A 20,212-nucleotide genomic window follows, 5' to 3' on the forward strand; every position below is an offset into this window, starting at 1 on the left:
ACTTGTAATTGAATATAAAAAACACTAAGAGACGATGTAGTCATCTTGCTTTAATAAATCCAAAGATAACAATCTTCAATGTTTAGATTTACCTTCCTCAAAACATACCTTTATCATTCTGCTGGAATTGAGAACAATCAGCTTTTTTTGTTAACAGCGAAACATTGATTATAAACATCCTTATCGGCAACGGCAAACCAACAACATCCTGAGCTCGGCTAAGCAAATCTATTCTTGCCGACTTCGTAAGGTATTCAGAGTTGACACATTCCACCATGAGAGCCATCGACGCGTTCCTGTGTCTCATACACACCGCAGCAGTGCTATCAGTCAAAGTGAAGGTCGTCATGCATTCCGATGAAGATTCTAGAATAGAAGACGAATTAGCAGACTCCAGAATCTTCAAGAACAAGATAGAAATCACCATGTTGCCATTCATCAAAAAGTCATTAGCGGAGAACGACGAAGAAAGATCTGCGACAGAGAAACCTAGACAGCATCCTAATGAACTGTTGTTCCCATTAATATATCGTCAGAGTCATATAAACAGTATGTTCAAATTTGGCGACAACTGGTACACATGGTCAACTGAGAAACGGACGGACGGATCGAAGGCTACCAATTATTATATATGTTATGATGAACCCAAGCATTGTGATGAAATAGGATGGGTAAGAGTTTGTAATCTATACTTATAATGTCAATTTTGTACATGAAATATTTTTCCAAAATAACTATCAGGGTGTGATAAGTGATGGACACTGATGCCAAAAATGCAATCAGTAAAATTATTGTCTGTCTGTCTGTATGTTCGTTATAGAAACAACAACTACTCGACAGATTTTAACGAAACATTGTACAATTATTATTCATACTCCTGGGCACAGGTTAATAGTATACTTCTCATCACGCTATGATCAATAGGAGTAGAGCAGTGAAGGCAAATGTTCAGGAAAACGGGAGAAGTTACTTCATTTGCACCTTTACAAAACTATATTTAAAGCGCAGTGTTGGTCGGCCCCCCACTAGGTGGACCGAAGACATTAAGCGGATTGTTGAAGCAGCTGGATGCTCGCGGCTCGTGACCGTTTTATTTGGAAGTCCATGCAAGAGGCCTATGTCCAGCAGTGGACGTCCATCGGCTGTTAATGATGATGATGAAGATGATGATGATGAAGATGATGATGATGATGATGATGATGATGATGATGATGATGATTCCATTGTAACATTTTACAGTGTTTTAAATTGAAAAATATATTTATTACCTCCTACAGGAGCGCTCAGATACAATACCGAAATGCGCATTTCAAATAGAAGCCTTGACACCCGATGACCGTGCTTGCGTGAACAGCTTTGGGGTCGAAAGTACACCAAGTTCTACATGCGATGGCGGCATACTTATGAAGGTAAAATCCAATTTAAAATAATCCGTCCTTAAAATCGTCCTACTTTTTAAAAGCTTCTATTTAACTTATTAACTTACATCTGCTTAATGATTGTAGGTAGTAGGTATCTTCTATGAAATAAACTGCAACTTTGTACACTTCTTTGAAGACATCTCTGGCGTAGTAGGTAGTGCTGCGGTGGTCAACAGAAAAGACCCGGGTTCTATCCTTAATTCTTTTTTTTTTTTACAAGTTAGCCCTTGAGTACAATCTCACCTGATGGTAAGTGATGAAGTGGTCTAAGATAGTAGCGGGCTAACTTGTTAGGAGGAGGATGAAAATCCACACCCCTTTCGGTTTCTACACGACATCATACCGGAACGCTAAATCGCTTGGCGGTACGTCTTTGTCGGTAGGGTGGTAACTAGCCACGGCCGAAGCCACACACCAGCCAGACCGGACCAATTAAAAAAATCTCAATCGGCCCAGCCACTGCGCCACGGAGGCCGTCAAAAATGATAATGATGATATTAAAGTGGGCGGATAATCGTGCCTCTGAGTATATGTTGGTACACGCAGGTGAGCGAGATAGTCCACTCTTGCGGGCCGCGCGTACGCTCCTTGTGGCGATTCGCACGCGCAGGCCATCGGCCAGCCGATGTAATCAAGCCTGCCGATGTCAACTCACTGCTGTGCGAGGACGAAGACGAGTGCTACCTCACCGTCGAGTACAGGGTGAGTATCACACAGACATATACTGTATGCGCTCATTCGCACGAGAGTTTTTTTTAACGTATGTCAGAAAGCTTTCTAATACAGATAGTATGAAGTTAAACATTTGTTAACATATACTTGGGAATTTGTTGTACTTAATTGAACGTTTTTTTAACGTCCGTTAAAAAAAGTCCTCGTGCGAATGAGGGCTGAGGCTGCGTTTCATATAAAACTGCGCAAAAAATTAGTTCCAATGCTAAGCAAATATTTGAGAAGAATTCTGTGAGCCGAGTGATTGACAATGGGATAATTATTGCTATCAACAACTGTAGGTACAATAAAACTATTACAGGTACGAATAGGTATGTCACTGGCTATCACAGATTTATCACCAGTGGTGTGCACAAGAGTTTTAACTAGGGTATGCAATGTACATAAGTGAAACTTGGAAAGTTCCTTGTCCAACTATGTATTCTGCTTGTGTTTGTATTGAGTCCTTAGGGGAGGCACTGCATTTTTGCATCTATTAACTGCGCCACCTGCGCTGTTTATCACCAGACTTCAAAGGTTTCGACTCTTGAATCAACTTTTAAGTATATACCTACCTACCGATGTAAAGGTTTATGGGACTAAAAATCTCCTAAACGGAAAACGCGCTTCAAAGTATGAAAGTTATACCCAGGTCGTACAGTACAGATGTGAACAGAAAATGGAGTGGAATAGACTGTAATAAATAACAGATGGGGACAATGATGTTAGAAGAATCATCAGATAGAAGAAACATCAATTATTTCAGCGGCGTTGTCAACGGCGCGATGACAGTGCGGTGACTGAGCTGAGAGCTCAAGTTCGCTAATTAGCATAGTTTTAACATGCTGTCCTCGTATAATCTATCTACATCTTTTTTCTTCTAACATCATTGGATGGAGGTATATATTTCTAATGCCGACTCTTAGACCATATATTTTTATATCAACAGATTCATCACGATCGCATTACGTTCTCACTCCACGAACCGTCTCGCGGGCAGACTTTCAAAAGCACATTGAAACGAGAAATTATCGACGACAAACCCACCACCACCGAAGGTCACGCCAAAACGCACCGCGGCAAGAAAATGCAAGAAACACAAAGGAACAAGAAAAAAAACATGAGATCAAGAAAATTGGAAGGCAAGGGTGTGGCGAAGGAGAAAAACGATTCCGGCTATTCCAATAGACATGTTAAAAATAAAATTAAAGTGCGGGAGGACGTTTCGGACGACGTATCGAATTAATTAATTAAAACTTACCTAAAACTTACGTTGTTTTCATTTTCAATTAGCAGACGCCCGCGGTGGGAATACTATACCCAGCAGACTTCCAGCATTTCCACGCTCAGTATGCCCAACCAGAGTAGCCATTCTGTTAGCAGTGCAGCATGCAGCAATGCCAGTATAGTGTTGCCTGCCACAGACCCAGACCAGACTATGGCATCATCTGTGCCAATAGGCCGAGGTGTTTCGGGAATGGTAAGGACACAACGCAATCACCTGTATATATTACGTACTAGCGCACGCCCGCGACTTCGTCCGCGTGAAACTTGATGTAAACTTTCAACTACCTCTATCCTACCCCTACCCTGCACCTACCCTACCCCTACCCTATATAATCCGCAGAAGAACCAAAGTCACCGACATAGCTCAACGAGTTGCGAAGCTGAAGTGGCAATGGGCGGGGCACATAGTTCGAAGAGCCGATGGACGTTGGGGTCCCAAAGTGCTGAAATGGCGATCCCGCATTAGTAAGCGCAGTGTTGGCCGACCCCCCACCGGGTGGACTGACGACATCAAGCGAGTCGCGGGGATTCGCTGGATGCAGGTGGCTCAGTATCGTGATATCGTGGCCTATGATCCTGCAGTGGACGTCCATCGGCTGATATGATGATGATGAATTATATAAATAATAAAACAAAAATAAGAAAAAAATATATGTGTATTTTCTGACAAAGAAAGCTTGCAACTCAATTTCGAAGCAGACTTCAAATATACGTGTTTATATTATACTTTTATAATATAATTATATTTGAACATGAAAATTTTCAAACTAAGGAAGTACAAGAACTAAAAGCTCGCGACAAGCTTTTATACCATATAAATTATGTAATAACTTTATATGTAAATTTAAAATTTTGAGTAAAACTCTTTTTCATTTATTTTAACACATTCCTAAAAAGCTTGTTTCCTAAAGTTTTTTTTTTTACTTTTTTGAAATAGAGCAACACATCTTTACAAGCTTCTTTTTGTAAATAAACATGCATGTAAGGTACTCCGTACCGACTCTTAAATCTAGTTAAAGAGATAGTTGGTATACCCATAAACTAATCATAATCTATTCTCAAGATAGACACTTTATGAAAGATTACACTATATGTAGATTCTTTTTTAAAAATTACAGAATACAGTCCTCAAATTACATTGTGGCAAAGCCTTTTAAAATATAAATTTAATATCAAAATGAACTTGATAGTAAACTATCAACTCACATTCATAATCTTTCAATATAAAAAAATATATATACGGTGGAATTGAGTAACCTCCTCCTTTTTTCAACAGCCGCTTTTCTTTTAACCACCTAATAACACTTGACTAATCTTACACGAACATGCTTATCAAACTAATATATTCTCAAAGAGATATATCACTTTGATAAGACTTAATAATCATAAAGGAACATATTATTTTAATGGAGTTCAGAAGTTAAACCCTATATAATAAAATAAACTAATGATAGTTAGTAATAAGAATACACTATAGGCAGACTAACAAAGGCTTTCAATATACTTAACAATAAACTATGAATTAACCGTACAACAGTTCATAGTGTATTCTTTTAATATAAAACAGAAGTTGGAGATCAAAAAAAGCTTTTCTTTTTCTCTTAATAATACTTCTACATTAAATGACTATCGTACATGAACATCTATAACAAACTGATATATCCACAAAGAGATATAACCTTATAAACTCTTTATATCTCTGAAACATAATAATATAGTAGCTGTTAAATATACACAGCTCAAAAATCACAATTTTTATGGTCCCAAGACACAAATTTGTCCAATAGTGGCACACATAATACTATCCTTAAAAAGTAAATTTGGTCACTTAACTCTATCTTAATAAATCAACAGAAATAGTTCTTTTGCATATAAATCTAGCTTAAAGTTTTATGTTTACAAGTTTAAATTAAAATAATAAGGTATGTCTTCTATAATCAAAGTTAACAACTCAAATAATATCTCAATAGTAATTTTGAAATAATAATTCTAATGGTGGGTTTTTGACTAAAAAGCTATATCAAGAAGTACAAACTGGCAAACATTGTTTTAGGCCAAACACAAAGTGGGGTTCTGTTGTTAATTTGAGTGGTGGGTTTTGTTATTACTTAACAACTATAATCCTTTCCTAAATTGTGCATGGCCAGACACACATTTGGCCAATTTTTATATCTAAACAAATATGACTGTACAGGGTGGATACCTGTAGTGTTTAAATGGAAATTTGCTAACTATACATCATTCTTCTCATCACCTTCTGTCTTCTTGCGCCTAAACAGCAGGATGTGTGGCTCTGCAAACAGAACTGATGTTGAAATACTTAGTGGACCAAGCAGTTTGCCTACCTTTTTTTAAACATATAAGTTTCTTTACTTTTTATTACGTTGGGGTCCCAAGGTGCTCAAATGGCGACAATGCATCCGAAAGCACAGTGTTGGTCGACCCCCCACTAGGTGGACCGAGGACATCAAGTGGGTTGCAGGGAGTCGCTGGATACTCACGGCTCAAGAGTGTTCTGTTTGGAAGTCCATGCAAGAGACCTACGTCCAGCAGTGGACATCCATTGGCTGTTAATGATAATGATGATGACAAATTTCTGACGGTTTTTAAGCTACATCATACTGGACTCAATCACTTGGTGGTACATCTTTGACCTCTTTAACTAGGCACTACCAAATGCTTACCATCGGACCAGACCTGAGCTAATTAAGAAATTATAAAATACTAAACTGAGCCGAAATGGGATTAAATCCTCTGTTAAGAACCACATCACTACAAACTGTGCCCGAGAGGTCATCAAAGGGTAATGCCCATCCCCCGTCCAGGCCTACCCTAACCACCCGGCAATTTACTTATACCTAAAAAATCTTGATAATTCTTCTTTAATACTTTATCATAAAAGTTTGCTACAATGTTTTATGACATTTTTAATTTATCTTTAATTTGTCCAAAATGGGGACAAGCAAGATTCTTGACCATACAGCCTGAGTTTGACTCAACAACAAACCAATAAGTTTTAAAAAACATCTTATATTTTTTAAAGGTCCTGGTTTGGAGGTCCTGGGTTCGATCCCCGGCTGGGCCGATTGAGGTTTTGACAAAGACATTTAGCCAAGCGATTTAGAGTTCCGGTACGATGTCGTGTAGAAACTGAAAGGGGTGTGGATTTTCATCCTCCACCTAACAAGTTAGCCCGCTTCTATCTTAGATTGCATCATCACTTACCATGAGGTGAGATTGTAGTCAAGGGCCAACTTGTAGAGAATAAAAATAAAAATAAAAATGAAGTCATCGTCTCAACTGTACCTCGACAGTATATCATATAGTGCTCCCATCCATGTTCCAGCTTAATACCGAGGCGTCGCCACTCCTCCTCTGTCATCAGACGGTCCCTAGGCACCCGTTTCAGCATTGTCAAGGGCACCCTGACATCCCTGAAAATAAATAATACTTATATGATATTACTAGTGGAAGCATCGGTAATTTTATAAAAACTCTTCAATAAAATAGTGATTAAATTGTTATCACATGCAAGTTTGTCATGGATTGAAATTGTTGGATAATTGAATGGAAACTTCTAGTAAGTAATATAGATCAGTAATAAAAGAAAAGGGTAGACGGGTAATTAAATAAACGTTGTAAATCTATACTCATAATAAGCTTATTGCAATATCGCCAATATGAATAAAATAAAAATAGTGTACTAACTTATATTCGTATACAGGGTCGTAATAATTTGTTGAATAATGTAATAAATATTTTTTCATGTTTCAATTTTGAATTTTTGAAAGTTTGAAAGTAATACCGTACGTACCGTACGTACCAAACAATTAATTTCACACTTCACAGATTATTTATTAGAAAAAATTTGTAAATTGTACGTTCTGGGGTGCGTAACTAACTACCTTAGACCATTAATAACTGGACGTGGTTCGCTAACCGTTACCCCTCTGGCAAAGATCAAAAATCTATGATCTAATGCGTTTATAAAAACTGTTGCTACAGAATCGATGTTTCATTGTTGTAATCGTTTTCGTCGTGTAAGGAGCTCCCTAAAAATGCCGGTTTGTGTAGTTAAATGGCATAAAAAACGGCCAAAACTTGTAGTTTAGTAAAAGATGGAGTAACGTTTCATTTGAAAGTATTTAAACCTTAATTTTATCAAATTTTTAATAAAAACAATTTATAAAAAGAATCGATTCTTTTGACGAAACAGCCAAACATCGATCAGTAATCGAATATTCTATGTATTTAATCTGTGGATAGTCTAAGCAATGTCGCAGTAAATATGCAAGCAGTAGTTTGACTTCATACTAGAGGTCGCGAGCTACACCTCAATTTCAATTTCAACTTACTAGTTAAATAGATTTTATTAATTAGAAATAAGACTAACTCATTAACACACTAAACTTAAAACAGATACACTAACAATATACTAACATGGAAAAAAAAATTAAAACGGTTACTCTAATTAATTGAAAAACTTGTTTAATGTAAGAATGTAAGGAATAATAAGGACTTTGAAATTAAGAAAAACATAAGGGATTAAAGGGCTAACATAATCTACGGAACCCTACATTGCGCGTGGCCCGACACGCACTTGACCGGTTTTTTAATATTTGGTCACGTAGTGTGGAGGTAATACCTAGATGGCATCACCAAAATAAACATATGAATACGACCTATCCTTCAAGGTCATTGATTAGTATCAGCCTTATTTATATCTACCAATCAAAAAACAACACGCATTTTATTGATCACTTCCTATTTTACTACAATTTACAAAATATTTTATTTGTTTACATAAAAAAAGTATATTTACAATCACAAAACTAAATGGAAATACAAAGTTGGCAAATGTAATTAAAATGCTGGAGGCAGGCAGCCCTATCACATGTTTACGTACCGCGCGCTGTAAGTATTTATTTCAAAAATACGGCCGAGTATACTGCTTGTATATATTTTTACTGTGCACAATGTGTTTGTTAGGGTGTGTAAAATTTACGCGTGTGTGTATTGCGAGTCAAATTTATAGTTGTGTGTAGTGTATGGACACAGAATATACTTAATGGTGTTAAATGTTTTCGATGTGTGAGTTTACCTCGTCCCCCTCAAAAAATGACAGACTTTTTTGTTGGTGAACTTGGGTGCGAACCGCGTCCAGTTACTAATGGTCTAAGCTAACTACCTACCATAGATTAATAGACTACAATAAATAGAGTCTTAATCAGCCACAGTATGTATCTATGTTCAGCCATAGAGTACAAGTACATTGAAATAGAGACTAAAATTTGGAGGTGCTGCCATCTAGTTCTGATTACACAAACTAATATATTTACCTTTGTAGCGTGTAGACTAGAATTAATTAAACGTGTAAGTTATTAACTATGCTAGTGTAAGGAATTAACTATGCTATTTTTTTGTGAATTCTAAGGGGGGAGGAATTGTAGCGTGTAGACTAAAATTAATTAAACGTGTAAGTTAGCTGTTACTGTTAATGAATGTAATAAAATGACGTAGTCTTAAGTAAACAATATGGTACAGACACGCTGTCGAGTGTAGATCCCTGTAAAATAGTCGATCAGTAAAGCTCCTAAGGTGAACACGCCTTTTATTTAAACGCCATCTAACCGTAACAACATATTAAAACCGGCCAAGTGGTAACCCCGATGGAAAACCTTAATATTTAGCAATAATTTGCTTAGACCATTAAAAAGAAAGGACCTGCCTCGTAAACCGTTACCCCTCTGTCTGTCGTTTTGGTCGTGTAAAGAGCTCCCTAAAAATGCCGTTAATTTGTAATCACTTTGTAGATGTAAATTCACATTAAATCTACCACTCATGTTATTTGTTAATTAATCACATTTTTTTTAATTCACGGTAGGAGTAGGTTATCTTAGCACAGGCTGGTAATAAAAAATGCTAAGTAACTTTTCCGAGCAAGTGATATGACAATAAATATACACGTCGAATATCCTTTAAATATCCTTCTCTCTGTCTTCGTCTGTTGAAAATATATACTTACTTGCATAAAATGTATAAAGTATTAATTTATTAAAATTGACGATTTTGTATTGCATAATGTGAATAATAAATGGACAAAATGTTTTTTTTATTTTATATTTATTTAACATTTAAACGAATTAAAGTTGAAAACTTAAAATTAAAGTTATGAGGCCTTCACTTAGATTTGCCATCGGTTAGATTCGTTACACAGTTTATTCAATTACTTGATCGATTGCTGCGGCTGAAGTTATAAATATAGAAAGTGAGTAGGTATAGAAACACTTTTTATTAACTTATTAGATCGTGATCATAAATACATTTGACAAAGGGGTAACGTCTAGCGAGGCAGGTTTTAAGGTAGTTATTCTGGGCAATGGGGTTATGGTCTGAACTGATGAATTATGTAAAGAGACATGGCTGTACGGTGTAACACCTTTAGTTTTTAATTATTATTTAAAAAAAATATTTCACATCCGGGAAAAATCTTCCATCCACGATAGTCCGAGTTCGGACTACTTTAGTATTTTAGTCGAGTACGAACGATTTATGAGCGGTAAATCCAAAAAAATTTCGTACTCGACTAAAATACTAATGTAGTCCGAACTAGGCTTTTATTATCTATGATGGCACAGTATCTAATAATCTGTGAATGGCACCAAACCGAACCGATCTGAGTTCTGACATATCTGTATTGAACGGCTTGTTAGCGCCACTTTTTGCCACCAGGCGGCAGGTTGTAATAATATTTTGGTATAAACAGTTTTGCAAATGCGGTAAAAAGATTTTAAATAAAGATGAACCCTACTAGTTTGTATGTTTCAACTTGTAGATTAATAATTTCAGCTGATGCAAATGATAAAAGTTCGTGGTCAGATTTGTTTCGCGTACTTCCATATTTACGGCAATCATTATCGTGTATCGTGTGTGGAAACTTATTGAAGGAGCCCTATACACCGAACTTAGGGTGCCAACATCACGTTTGCAAAAATTGCATACAATGGAGGAAAAAAATTAAACCGCCTTGCTCTTGGTGTGCGGACTGCGAGGACTATACAGAAAACATTCAGTTACGCATTCTCCTCCAGTGTTACAATAAACTTTGTGAATATTTTATGGCCACTGATATGTATAACAGTTTATTAGAGGAAGATGAAGTAGAGATGAACGGTGGCACAGTGGCGAGTTCGGGGCTGATATTCTTGATTCAAGAGGGAGCTGGTTTTTTCGATGATTACAGGAGCAAAGCTGGTTTACCCCAGTCTGCATATAGCAAATTACCTTGTGCATTCACCAATATACCAACAACACAAACACAAGTCGCATCAACATCAAGTAAATCTGATACAAGATCCATCTATGCTTAAACCATACTCTATGTGCACAACTCCATTTTTTTTTTAAATCTCTTTTTACCACTTTATAGACTTAAATAATATACATACTCATACTGAATTTCAGCTTTCTAGTTTTAACAGACTGAGTCATCTTACTGACAACTTTATCTTTTTAATTAACAATAGAATTACCTAGTATGCAACTTAGTTTTCCAATTATGTTTTTTAAATTGGTCAAATATTACTCTTTAAATAGCAATTGCTACTTAAATGTTATGGTTTTCCTTGTAGTTTCATCATATATCCTACTCTCGTGAATTTTTTTACATATCATTATTGTAATATATATTTCATTATTGTAATAAATATGTATAATTATGTGAGAAACTGGGGTTCGTATCAAGAGATATGAATTTCCTTTTCTTTGGGACCTTTGTCAAAATTTCACACTTCACTACTGGTGGGGACACATATAACTATAACTATAACAAAAATTTGCTCTTAAAGCTTAATATTGTACAAGCGGATTGCTAAATTGAAAAAAGTTTGGTAGGAAACCCCTCATCATTTCAAAAACCTATCCAACGACACAATACATATACGATGAACAATGATATCCCACACTGTAAAATAAACAAGTAAAGAAAAATCATCCCTCGGTTATCGGTAAACAATGCAATTGAGTATGGCTTTAGTATAGTAAAGATTTTCGAACTTCTAAAAGCTAATTCAAATGGGTCCCCACTTAACTTTGTTATGTATTGCAGGTTCGGAAAATAACACCACTGTCACAAGGAAAGATGTTAATGAAACTTCTTCTCCTCCTGCAGAAACAAATATAAGAGAAAGCCAAGCAAAGAAGAAGGTAATTATTTTTCAGTTCTTTTGTTACTAACTTATATTGTATTATTATATTTATTTAATGTTTATTTTCAGTACATTCAATGGGATCATAAGAAACCTTCATACGGCTCCCGGACCTCAGCTAATAAAAAAAAAGGTTGCAGATGTGGGTATTCTTCGCCCGCACCCGGGATATTGACGTGTTGCGGCCAGAGATGTCTGTGCTATGTTCAGAGGAAGCCATGTACTGAATGCAAGTGTAAGGGCTGTAGAAATCCTCACAGGACTGGACTTACAAAGGTAAATAGAAGACCTTATGATCAGTTCAGTTTGTTATCTTTTTCTAGATTATGCCACACATTGCAGATTACATTTTGGCGTTTCTACTGCTATATTATATTTATCTATTGTTTATAGTTTAGAATATTGTGCTGTGTGACAAACTCTGAGAATGTAGTATTACCAACAATTTTTTATACTTTATGTACCTGCAAAATCACTGCAAAGTAAACCAAATTTAGCTACTCCACTGAGCGCACACATGCAATTTTGTGTTTAACACCATTAAATATTTATGTATGTACAATTTTTACAGTTCCTCAACACACAACTCGACCTTATTTACAATATTTAGGTATTACAGGCTTTAGAAAAGGATTTTCTACAATCGACCACATTGTTGCAACAAAAAAATCTACACATGAATACCTTTTAGACAGTTTAGAACAGCAAGGTGTGCCCACAGCATATATTATTGACATATATATAACATCATAATATATATAACAACAATAAAGCTAGAAAGCTTAGGGGACCCTTTATCCCCCAATCTGTTTTTAGCTGTGTTAGAAAATGTGTTCAGCAATCTAGAATGGGAATACTTCGAAATTAATATAATAGGCCAAAAAACTTAACAATCTTAGATTCGCAGATGACCTTGTACTACGAAGAAGACCCAATCAAACTTGGGCGCATGGTTTAGAATCTACATGAAGAGAGCATTAAAATCGGACTTAGAATGAACACAAAGAAGATGAAACTAATGACGAACAGCACTGAGGTCAATATTGGCATTGTCAACAACCCATTATTGTTATTATCGATAATACATTGAAGAACATAAATAATTATAGCAGTAAAGTACAGTACAGTACATACCTTGGACAAGTTGTTACCTTTAGAGACCAAATGGCTAAAGAAATCAGCATGAGAATCGTCATTGGCTGGAAAAAATATGATTGTTCCCTAAAGGAGATAATGAAATCCTTAGATTGGGAACCGAACATGGTAATTGAGAGTAAGGCCTTCAACACATTTATTTGCCATGCCTAACATACAGCTGTAAAACTTGGGCGCTCACCATGGCTCAAAAGGCTAAATTGGCCAGGTGCCACACGAGAGAAGCATGACCGGCCATAAGAAATAGGATAGGATGAGGAACACTGACCTTTGAACCAAAACTGGAGTCACAGATGTTCTAACTCGTGTTGACCAGCAGTAGTGGCGATGGACAGGCCACATGCTAAGGGACACAGAGGGGAAGTGGAGCAGACTGGTTACGGAAGGGTACCCTAGAGATAACAGAAGGAATCAGGGCAAACAGTTCCTTAGATGGGAGGATGACATAAAGCTCACAGAGACAACTGGAGGAGGGTCGCAATAGATAGAGAGCAGTGGAAGTCGCTGGAGGAGGCCTATGCCGAAAAGCACTCTGTGTTAAGAGATATTTTTTAAAAAAATATTTAAAATTAAAACAAAATGCAATGTATGTAAACTTTCTTACCACAGATTAGGGCTTATTGTTATTATTTAAATAACTTTCATTGTTTACTACGTGACTCAATGAAATTAAGACAATTTGTTCTTATGTTCAATCTTTATGACCTTCAAAAGACAGTAGGAAAGACCTAAATATATTAAGACTTAAAAGGGAATGCTCATCCCCGGCCCAGGCCTACCCTAATCAACCTTACTTCAAAAACATACTTTTATTGAGCCAATTATAACCAGATCCTTATTTATACATTATATTATCATCTCCATATACTTTTATAGGGGGTATAACTTTGTTCCCTGGGCCGACGTTGTATGGGCCGGAGGGCATTCCTCTTTAAGCTTGATACCTCCAAGCAAAAATATTCGAAAATAAAGAGCCTTCCTTGAGAAACAGACATATGGAAAACAAAGTGAGAATCTTATCAGGTTGGCGTTTTTTTCCTTTTGAGGCACGGAACCCTGAAGTTTTGGTTTAAGCCAAAATCCCTAAGGTGACCAAGTTATATTTCTTTTCAGAAAGATTTAAAACATGTTGTAATTGAGATCTTTAAAATCTTAATTACAGCAGCATTACAGCATTGAAAAAACTGATATAACTTGGTCATCCTAGAGTTTCTTGGCAAACTATTCAAATTAGTTTTAGATTTAGGTGGTGTATCTACCGTTTGCGTTTTATCCATTAATTACGGGACACCCTGTCTGTATATTTTGAGAAAAATACAGACAATTTTGTTTCGGTTGTTGTTTGGACGGCCGCGTGGAAATCCTTGACAAACTTCATATACATTATTATTTTGTTGCAGAGCTATATTAAAAATTTGATGCGTCCGCTAGTAATAAAATTTAAGTATCATGTATTTTCAGGGTGGCTTCCACAAAGCTGGAACGAGTGCCGAGGGACCGTCTGGTAACGGAGGAGGACTGGCGGCGCATTAGAGACAGAAAAAGTTTATAATGTAATTTATTTTTGAGAGTTTCACAGTCTGTTAAGGATGTTAGTGCAAGATTAGTCATTAATGTAAGAGTCAAGTGATTAAAATAATCACCAAATCCTGAATCTTAAAACTTGGGTATCTTCAAAATTATTTATATTTAAAAAAAAATCTCTTGTATATTGAGAGATTCTTATTCTTGATGTAGGGGCTCTGCAGGTCTTCATGAGGTCCCTTTATGACGTTGACAGTTTCTGATCTATTGTGATCGCCATATGGAAAGATCACACATTGAACTGTTAAATAGTCAGTTCATAGTCTATTATTATGTATTTTTTCTATTTTTATTATGTAATTTATCTTCGAGAGCTTCACAGTTTGTCATAGATGTTAGTGTAAGATTAGTCATTACTGTAAGAGTCCAGTGATTAAAATCATAGCTGTTTTAATCACCAAATATTAAAACTTGGGTATCTTCAAAATTATTTATATTTTAAAAAAAATTCTCTTGTATATTGAGAGATTCTTCTTATTCTTGATGTAGGGGCTCTGCAGGTCTTCATGAGGTCCCTTTATGACGTTGACAGTTTCTGATCTATTGTGATCGCCATATGGAAAGATCACACATTGAACTGTTAAATAGTCAGTTCATAGTCTATTATTATGTATTTTTTTTATTTTTATTATGTAATTTATCTTCGAGAGCTTCACAGTTTGTCATAGATGTTAGTGTAAGATTAGTCATTACTGTAAGAGTCCAGTGATTAAAATCATAGCTGTTTTAATCACCAAATATTAAAACTTGGGTATCTTCAAAATTGTTTATATATATAAAAAAAACTTCTCTTTTATATTGAGAGGTCTGCATGAGGTCCCTTTATGACGTTGACCGTTCCTGATCTATTGTGATCGCCATATTGAAAGATTACACAATGAACTGTTAAATAGTCAGTTCATAGTTTATTATTATGTATTTTTTTTGATTTTTATTATGTAATTTATTTTCGAGAGCTAAATAGTTTTTTATGGATGTTAGTGTAAGATTAGTCCAGTGATTAAAATCATAGCTGTTTTAATCAACAAATCTTAAAACTTGGGTATCTTCAAACTTATAAAAAACTTCCCTTGTATATTGAGATATTCTTCTTTTTCTTGATGTAGAGGCTCTGCAGGTCTTCATGGGGTCCTTTATTGACCGTTTCTGATCTATTGTGATCGCCATATTGAAATATTACACAATGAACTGTTAAATAGTCAGTTCATAGTTCATTATTATGTATTTTTTTGATTTTTATTATGTAATTTATTTTCGAGAGCTTCGCAGTTTGTTATGGATGTTAGTGTAAGATTAGTCATTAATGTAAGAGTCAAGTTCTCTTGTGTATTGAAAGATTCTTCTTGACTTCTTGATGTAGCGGCTCTGCAGATCTTCATGAGGTCCTTGTAACACGTTGACCTCTCCCGATCTATTGTGATCGCCATATTGAAATATTACACATTGAACTGTTAAATAGTCAGTTCATAGTTTATTATTATTTATTTTTTTGATTTTTATTATGAAATTTATTTTCGAGAGCTTCATAGTTTTTTATGGATGTTAGTGTAAGATTAGTCATTACTGTAAGAGTCCAGTGATTAAAATCATAGCTGTTTTAATCACCAAATCTTAAAACTTGGGTATCTTCAAAATTATTTATATATATAAAAAAAAAACTTCTCTTGTATATTGAGAGATTCTTCTTATTCTTGATGTAGCGGCTCTATATGACGTTGATGTTTACGATCTATTGTGAGCGGCATATTAAAAGATTACACAACGAACTGTTAAATAGTCAGTTTATCTATCTTGACAATACATTAGTAATGATTGGCCAAGTGTGTGTCGGGCCAAGTGCATAAGAAAGGGATTTGCCAAAAACTTCAATGTAATGTGTGTAGTCGTTTAAATTTTCAATTTATAATTTATAATATATGGTTGTTAAATAAGTATTTACAAAACCCACTAATCAAATTTGCATTTGTGCACAGCACCCTACTATTTGTCTGGCCCAATACGACCTTTGCCGGTTTTTGCTATATTAGAAATATTACTTCAAAATTACTATAGAGATAGTATTTGAAGAAGACGTACCTAAATATTTTGCCAAATTTTGTACAAAGTTCAAATTGTAATGTTTAAAACTTTTATCTAGATTTATATGTGATATAGATAGTGACCAAATCTACGTGAGGACAGTTTTATTGGTGTGTGTCACTTTGGGTATACTTGTGTCGTGGGACCATTGGAATTGTGATTTTTGAGAGATGAATTTTGTGGATATTTGATGGGTAGTAGAAGGTTTTAGAGACAGAAACAGTTTATTGAACTCGGTACTACTACTAATCGAAGTATACTTTCAACTCCTATTTCACCCCTTTCTAATTTTATTTTCGCGGTAAAAATTATACATATTATAAGTATGTATAATTATTGTATATAGATTCAATGGCGAAGCTACCCAGGGTCTAGGTGGTGCAATGTCCCGGGGCCTTTATGCTCAGAGGGCCCTCGAATCCTTACCAGGAAATCGCGATCGAACTCAACTTAAAAAAAATCGAAAACTTAAAAATGCTGACGATAAAGTAGCTTGGCATATTTATGTATATGTATATATTTGACGGCCTCCGTGGCGCAGTGGTATGCGTAGTGGACTTACAAGATGGAGATCCTGGGCTCGATCGATTGAGGTTTTCTTAATTGGTCCAGGTCTGGCTGGTGGGAGGCTTTGGTCTAGTTACCACCCTACCGACAAAGAAGTACCGCCAAGCGATTTAGTTTTCCGGTACGACGTCGTGTAGAACCGAAAGGGGTGTGGATTTCATCCTCCTCCTAACAAATTAGCCCGATTCCATCTGAGATGGCATCATCACTTACCATCAGGTGAGATTGTAGTCAAGGGCTAACTTGTAAAGAATAAAAATATATATATATATATATATTTAAAATGATAAAACCGAACCAGTTTAGATAGTAGTAGGGCCCCAATTTTTTGTTTGCACCAGGGACCTTGGTTACTTAGCTACGCCATCGCTTTGTGAATATTGTTATCGATGTTCGTGTAAGATAGTCAATAATGTAAGATTGAAAGAAAAGCTTTTGTTGATCTCCAAATTTCTCTTTTACACTTTGAACTGTTGAACGGTCAATTTTATAGTTTATTATTGAGTTTATTTTTATATTGTAAGCCTTTGTTAAAGTCAACATAAAGTTATCTTTCAAAAAGACTATATTTTGGGTAAAATAAAAATTAAAGTATGTATATTTATACCTGCTGATCTCCATTACATGTTCCTTTAATATTATTAAGTCTATTATAGTTTGATAAGCATGTTCGTGTAAGATTAGTCATTAGATATATTAGGTTAAAAGAAAAACTGCTTTTGATTACCAACTTCCTATACTGGTATATTGAAAGATTACATTATGAACTGTTTAATGGTAAGTTCATAGTTTATTATCAATTTTATTTTGCTATAATGTAATTTGAGAATCGAATTGTGTATCTTTTAAAAAAAAAGCGAACATGTGCAAGTTGATTTAAGTTCCGAACGATGTGACCTAAAATTGTAGTTATAAAATATTAGGGCTCATATCATATTGTAATACATTTAAGATATAAAGGGTAAAGTTAAACTAGTACACTAGTTACAGTAGTTTGTCAATCTTGAGTGTATCTTATGTGATACTCATATATTATGTGTATAGTATTAAGTGAATCAATCTTTAGTTGTTTTCACTTTAACAACGTGTTTTGTTCATTTTCTTTACTGAAAGCATTAGTTTTGTACATTTCCATATACGGTATCGGATTTTATACAATTCCTAAGTGTTGGAACCAACCTTGCGTAGTCTATTTTTTTGAACAACTTGAAAGATATTCCTTTTAGAATTAAAAAACATATATACCTACTTGATATCCGCTTATCAAGCTCTTTGATTTAATATGTTATACTATGCAATTTGCACTTTATTTTACTTTTCCATCTCGCCCCCTAAAAGTGACCCTCATATTAAAATTTTTTAGAGTTTCATAGTTTTCCGGAAATCTTCAAGTAGAAAGCTAACTTTTGTAATATAATTCAAAATTTTTGATTCCATAGTTTTTGAGATAGGGGGAATGGCGAAAACATTTAATATGCTCAGATTTAAACAAACCATTTCACGCTCTTTCATTTGATGTATCACACGATGCAGTTTGCAAAAGATTTTTTTTTTCAACTTTTCATCTTGCCCTCCATAAGTAAGTCCATATTCAGACTTCATCATTTACGGTACACCTCTGCGTTCGGGTTACAGAAATTCATATGTGTACCAAATGTCAAAATAGTTGGTCCAGCAAATTAGACGGACATTCGAATGTGCGCGAGTGATTTAAGGGTTCCGTTTTTGTACCTACGTACGTACGCTAGGACTTCGGAACCCTAAAAAGTATTTATAGCTGAGCCATATTCGACGTACGAGTAGACCACCAATCAGGTGCAAGCAGGTGAACAACCAATTGGAAACTTCATAATAATAATTTACTTTCAATAATTATTCAAAGTAGTGCAAGCTGAATAAGTGTTTGAAATAAATAAGTCGGTGTTAGATAAATTCATGTCCTCGTAGTTAATTATTATGTGTTGTAAATAAAATGAAGTTTCTGTGTAAATTTTCTTTGTTTTAGTATAATTTCCTACTAAATATTTTTTAAGTATCAAAATCAAAATTCATTTATTTCAAATTTAAATGCATTTTTGTAACGTCAGTGTTGACTATTTTATCCATTTTTTCAAAGTAGTGTAAGCTGATTAAGTGCTTGAAATAAATTTAAATTCATGTACTCGTGGTTAAGTAGTATGTGTTGTAAATAAAACGAACTTTCTGTGTAAATTTTCTTTGTTTTAGTATAATTTCCTACTAAATACTTTTTAAGTATCATAATCAAAATTCACTTATTTTAAGCAGGCTCAGTTTAAAAGCATTTTTGAAATTTCAGTTGACTATTTTTTCCATTTTTTTCAAAGTAGTGTAAGCTGAATAAGTGTTTGAAATAAATAAGTCGGTGTTAGATAAATTCATGTCCTCGTAGTTAAGTATTATGTGTTGTAAATTAAATGAACTTTCTGTGTAAATTTTCTTTGTTTTAGTATAATTTCCTACTAAATATTTTTGAAGTATCAAAATCAAAATTTATTTATTTCAAGTAGGCTTAGTTTAAATGCATTTTTGAAACGTCGGTGTTGACTAGTTTTTCCATTTTTTCAAAGTAGTGCAAGCTGATTAAATGCTTGAAATAAATAAAAATTCATGTACTCGTAGTTAATTATTGTGTTGTAAATGAAATGAACTTTCTGTGTAAAATTTCTTTGTTTTAGTATAATTTCCTACTAAATACTTTTTAAGTATCATAATCAAAATTCACTTATTTTAAGCAGGCTCAGTTTAAAAGCATTTTTGAAACGTCAGTTGACTATTTTTTCCATTTTTTTCAAAGTAGTAAGCTGATTAAGTGTTTGAAATAAATAAGTCGGTGTTAGATAAATTCATGTCCTCGTAGTTAAGTATTATGTGTTGTAAATAAAATGAACTTTCTGTGTAAATTTTCTTTGTTTTATTATAATTTCCTACAAAATACTTTTTAAGTATCAAAATCGAAATTCATTTATTTCAAGAAGGCTCAGTTTAGAAGCATTTTTGAAACGTCAGTTGAGTATTTGTAAAGACTCGTACAGTATTATTAATAACAACACTACCACTTCTTATAGTTTTACTTCCTGTGTGAAGGTGGAAGCTGATTCAATGGCCTCCGAGCACCTTTATTATTATGGAACTCATCAATGGTCATCATCACATTATCATATCAGTCGATGGACGTCCACT

At 34.7% G+C, this 20,212-nt stretch overlaps 3 protein-coding genes across 3 annotated transcripts; 2 read left to right on the forward strand and 1 right to left on the reverse strand.

The window, feature by feature from the left end:
• Nucleotides 1–59: 59 nt before the first annotated feature.
• LOC112045737 (uncharacterized) lies at nucleotides 60–3,393 on the forward strand. The gene is made up of 4 exons (XM_024082041.2): nucleotides 60–671; nucleotides 1,278–1,409; nucleotides 1,968–2,123; nucleotides 3,082–3,393. Exons 1-4 carry the CDS (start codon nucleotides 276–278, stop codon nucleotides 3,376–3,378), a joined length of 981 nt encoding a protein of 326 aa, XP_023937809.2. The 5' UTR covers nucleotides 60–275; the 3' UTR covers nucleotides 3,379–3,393.
• A 664-nt stretch (nucleotides 3,394–4,057) lies between these two features.
• On the reverse strand, nucleotides 4,058–7,285 carry LOC112045736 (cyclin-dependent kinases regulatory subunit). Its single transcript, XM_024082039.2, has 3 exons — nucleotides 7,128–7,285; nucleotides 6,726–6,853; nucleotides 4,058–5,712 (listed from the first exon to the last, which is right to left on the reverse strand). The coding sequence occupies exons 1-3, from the start codon at nucleotides 7,184–7,186 to the stop codon at nucleotides 5,651–5,653; spliced, it is 249 nt and encodes an 82-aa protein (XP_023937807.1). The 5' UTR covers nucleotides 7,187–7,285; the 3' UTR covers nucleotides 4,058–5,650.
• Nucleotides 7,286–10,163: 2,878 nt separating this feature from the next.
• Nucleotides 10,164–19,932, forward strand: LOC112045742 (E3 ubiquitin-protein ligase MSL2). The gene is made up of 4 exons (XM_024082046.2): nucleotides 10,164–10,757; nucleotides 11,527–11,624; nucleotides 11,696–11,902; nucleotides 14,243–19,932. The coding sequence occupies exons 1-4, from the start codon at nucleotides 10,220–10,222 to the stop codon at nucleotides 14,312–14,314; spliced, it is 915 nt and encodes a 304-aa protein (XP_023937814.1). The 5' UTR covers nucleotides 10,164–10,219; the 3' UTR covers nucleotides 14,315–19,932.
• The last annotated feature ends 280 nt before the right edge of the window (nucleotides 19,933–20,212 follow it).

This window comes from Bicyclus anynana, chromosome Z (genome assembly GCF_947172395.1).
Source record: "Bicyclus anynana chromosome Z, ilBicAnyn1.1, whole genome shotgun sequence".
NCBI classification, from domain to species: domain Eukaryota; kingdom Metazoa; phylum Arthropoda; class Insecta; order Lepidoptera; family Nymphalidae; genus Bicyclus; species Bicyclus anynana.

What these genes read in the sequence shown, in the direction of transcription:
- LOC112045737 (XM_024082041.2), top strand. Translation starts at nt 276, where the DNA reads ATGAGAGCCATCGACGCGTTCCTGTGTCTCATACACACCGCAGCAGTG. An exon ending in ATTGTGATGAAATAGGATGG is followed by an intron (nt 672 to 1,277) that starts GTAAGAGTTTGT and finishes TACCTCCTACAG; the next exon opens with GAGCGCTCAGATACAATACC. An exon ending in ACCTCACCGTCGAGTACAGG is followed by an intron (nt 2,124 to 3,081) that starts GTGAGTATCACA and finishes TTATATCAACAG; the next exon opens with ATTCATCACGATCGCATTAC.
- LOC112045736 (XM_024082039.2), bottom strand. Translation starts at nt 7,186, where the DNA reads ATGAAAAAATATTTATTACATTATTCAACAAATTATTACGACCCTGTA. An exon ending in GACCCTGTATACGAATATAA is followed by an intron (nt 6,854 to 7,127) that starts GTTAGTACACTA and finishes ATTTATTTTCAG; the next exon opens with GGATGTCAGGGTGCCCTTGA. An exon ending in CTATATGATATACTGTCGAG is followed by an intron (nt 5,713 to 6,725) that starts GTACAGTTGAGA and finishes TTCTGTTTGCAG; the next exon opens with AGCCACACATCCTGCTGTTT.
- LOC112045742 (XM_024082046.2), top strand. Translation starts at nt 10,220, where the DNA reads ATGAACCCTACTAGTTTGTATGTTTCAACTTGTAGATTAATAATTTCA. An exon ending in ACAAGTCGCATCAACATCAA is followed by an intron (nt 10,758 to 11,526) that starts GTAAATCTGATA and finishes TATGTATTGCAG; the next exon opens with GTTCGGAAAATAACACCACT. An exon ending in ACAGGACTGGACTTACAAAG is followed by an intron (nt 11,903 to 14,242) that starts GTAAATAGAAGA and finishes ATGTATTTTCAG; the next exon opens with GGTGGCTTCCACAAAGCTGG.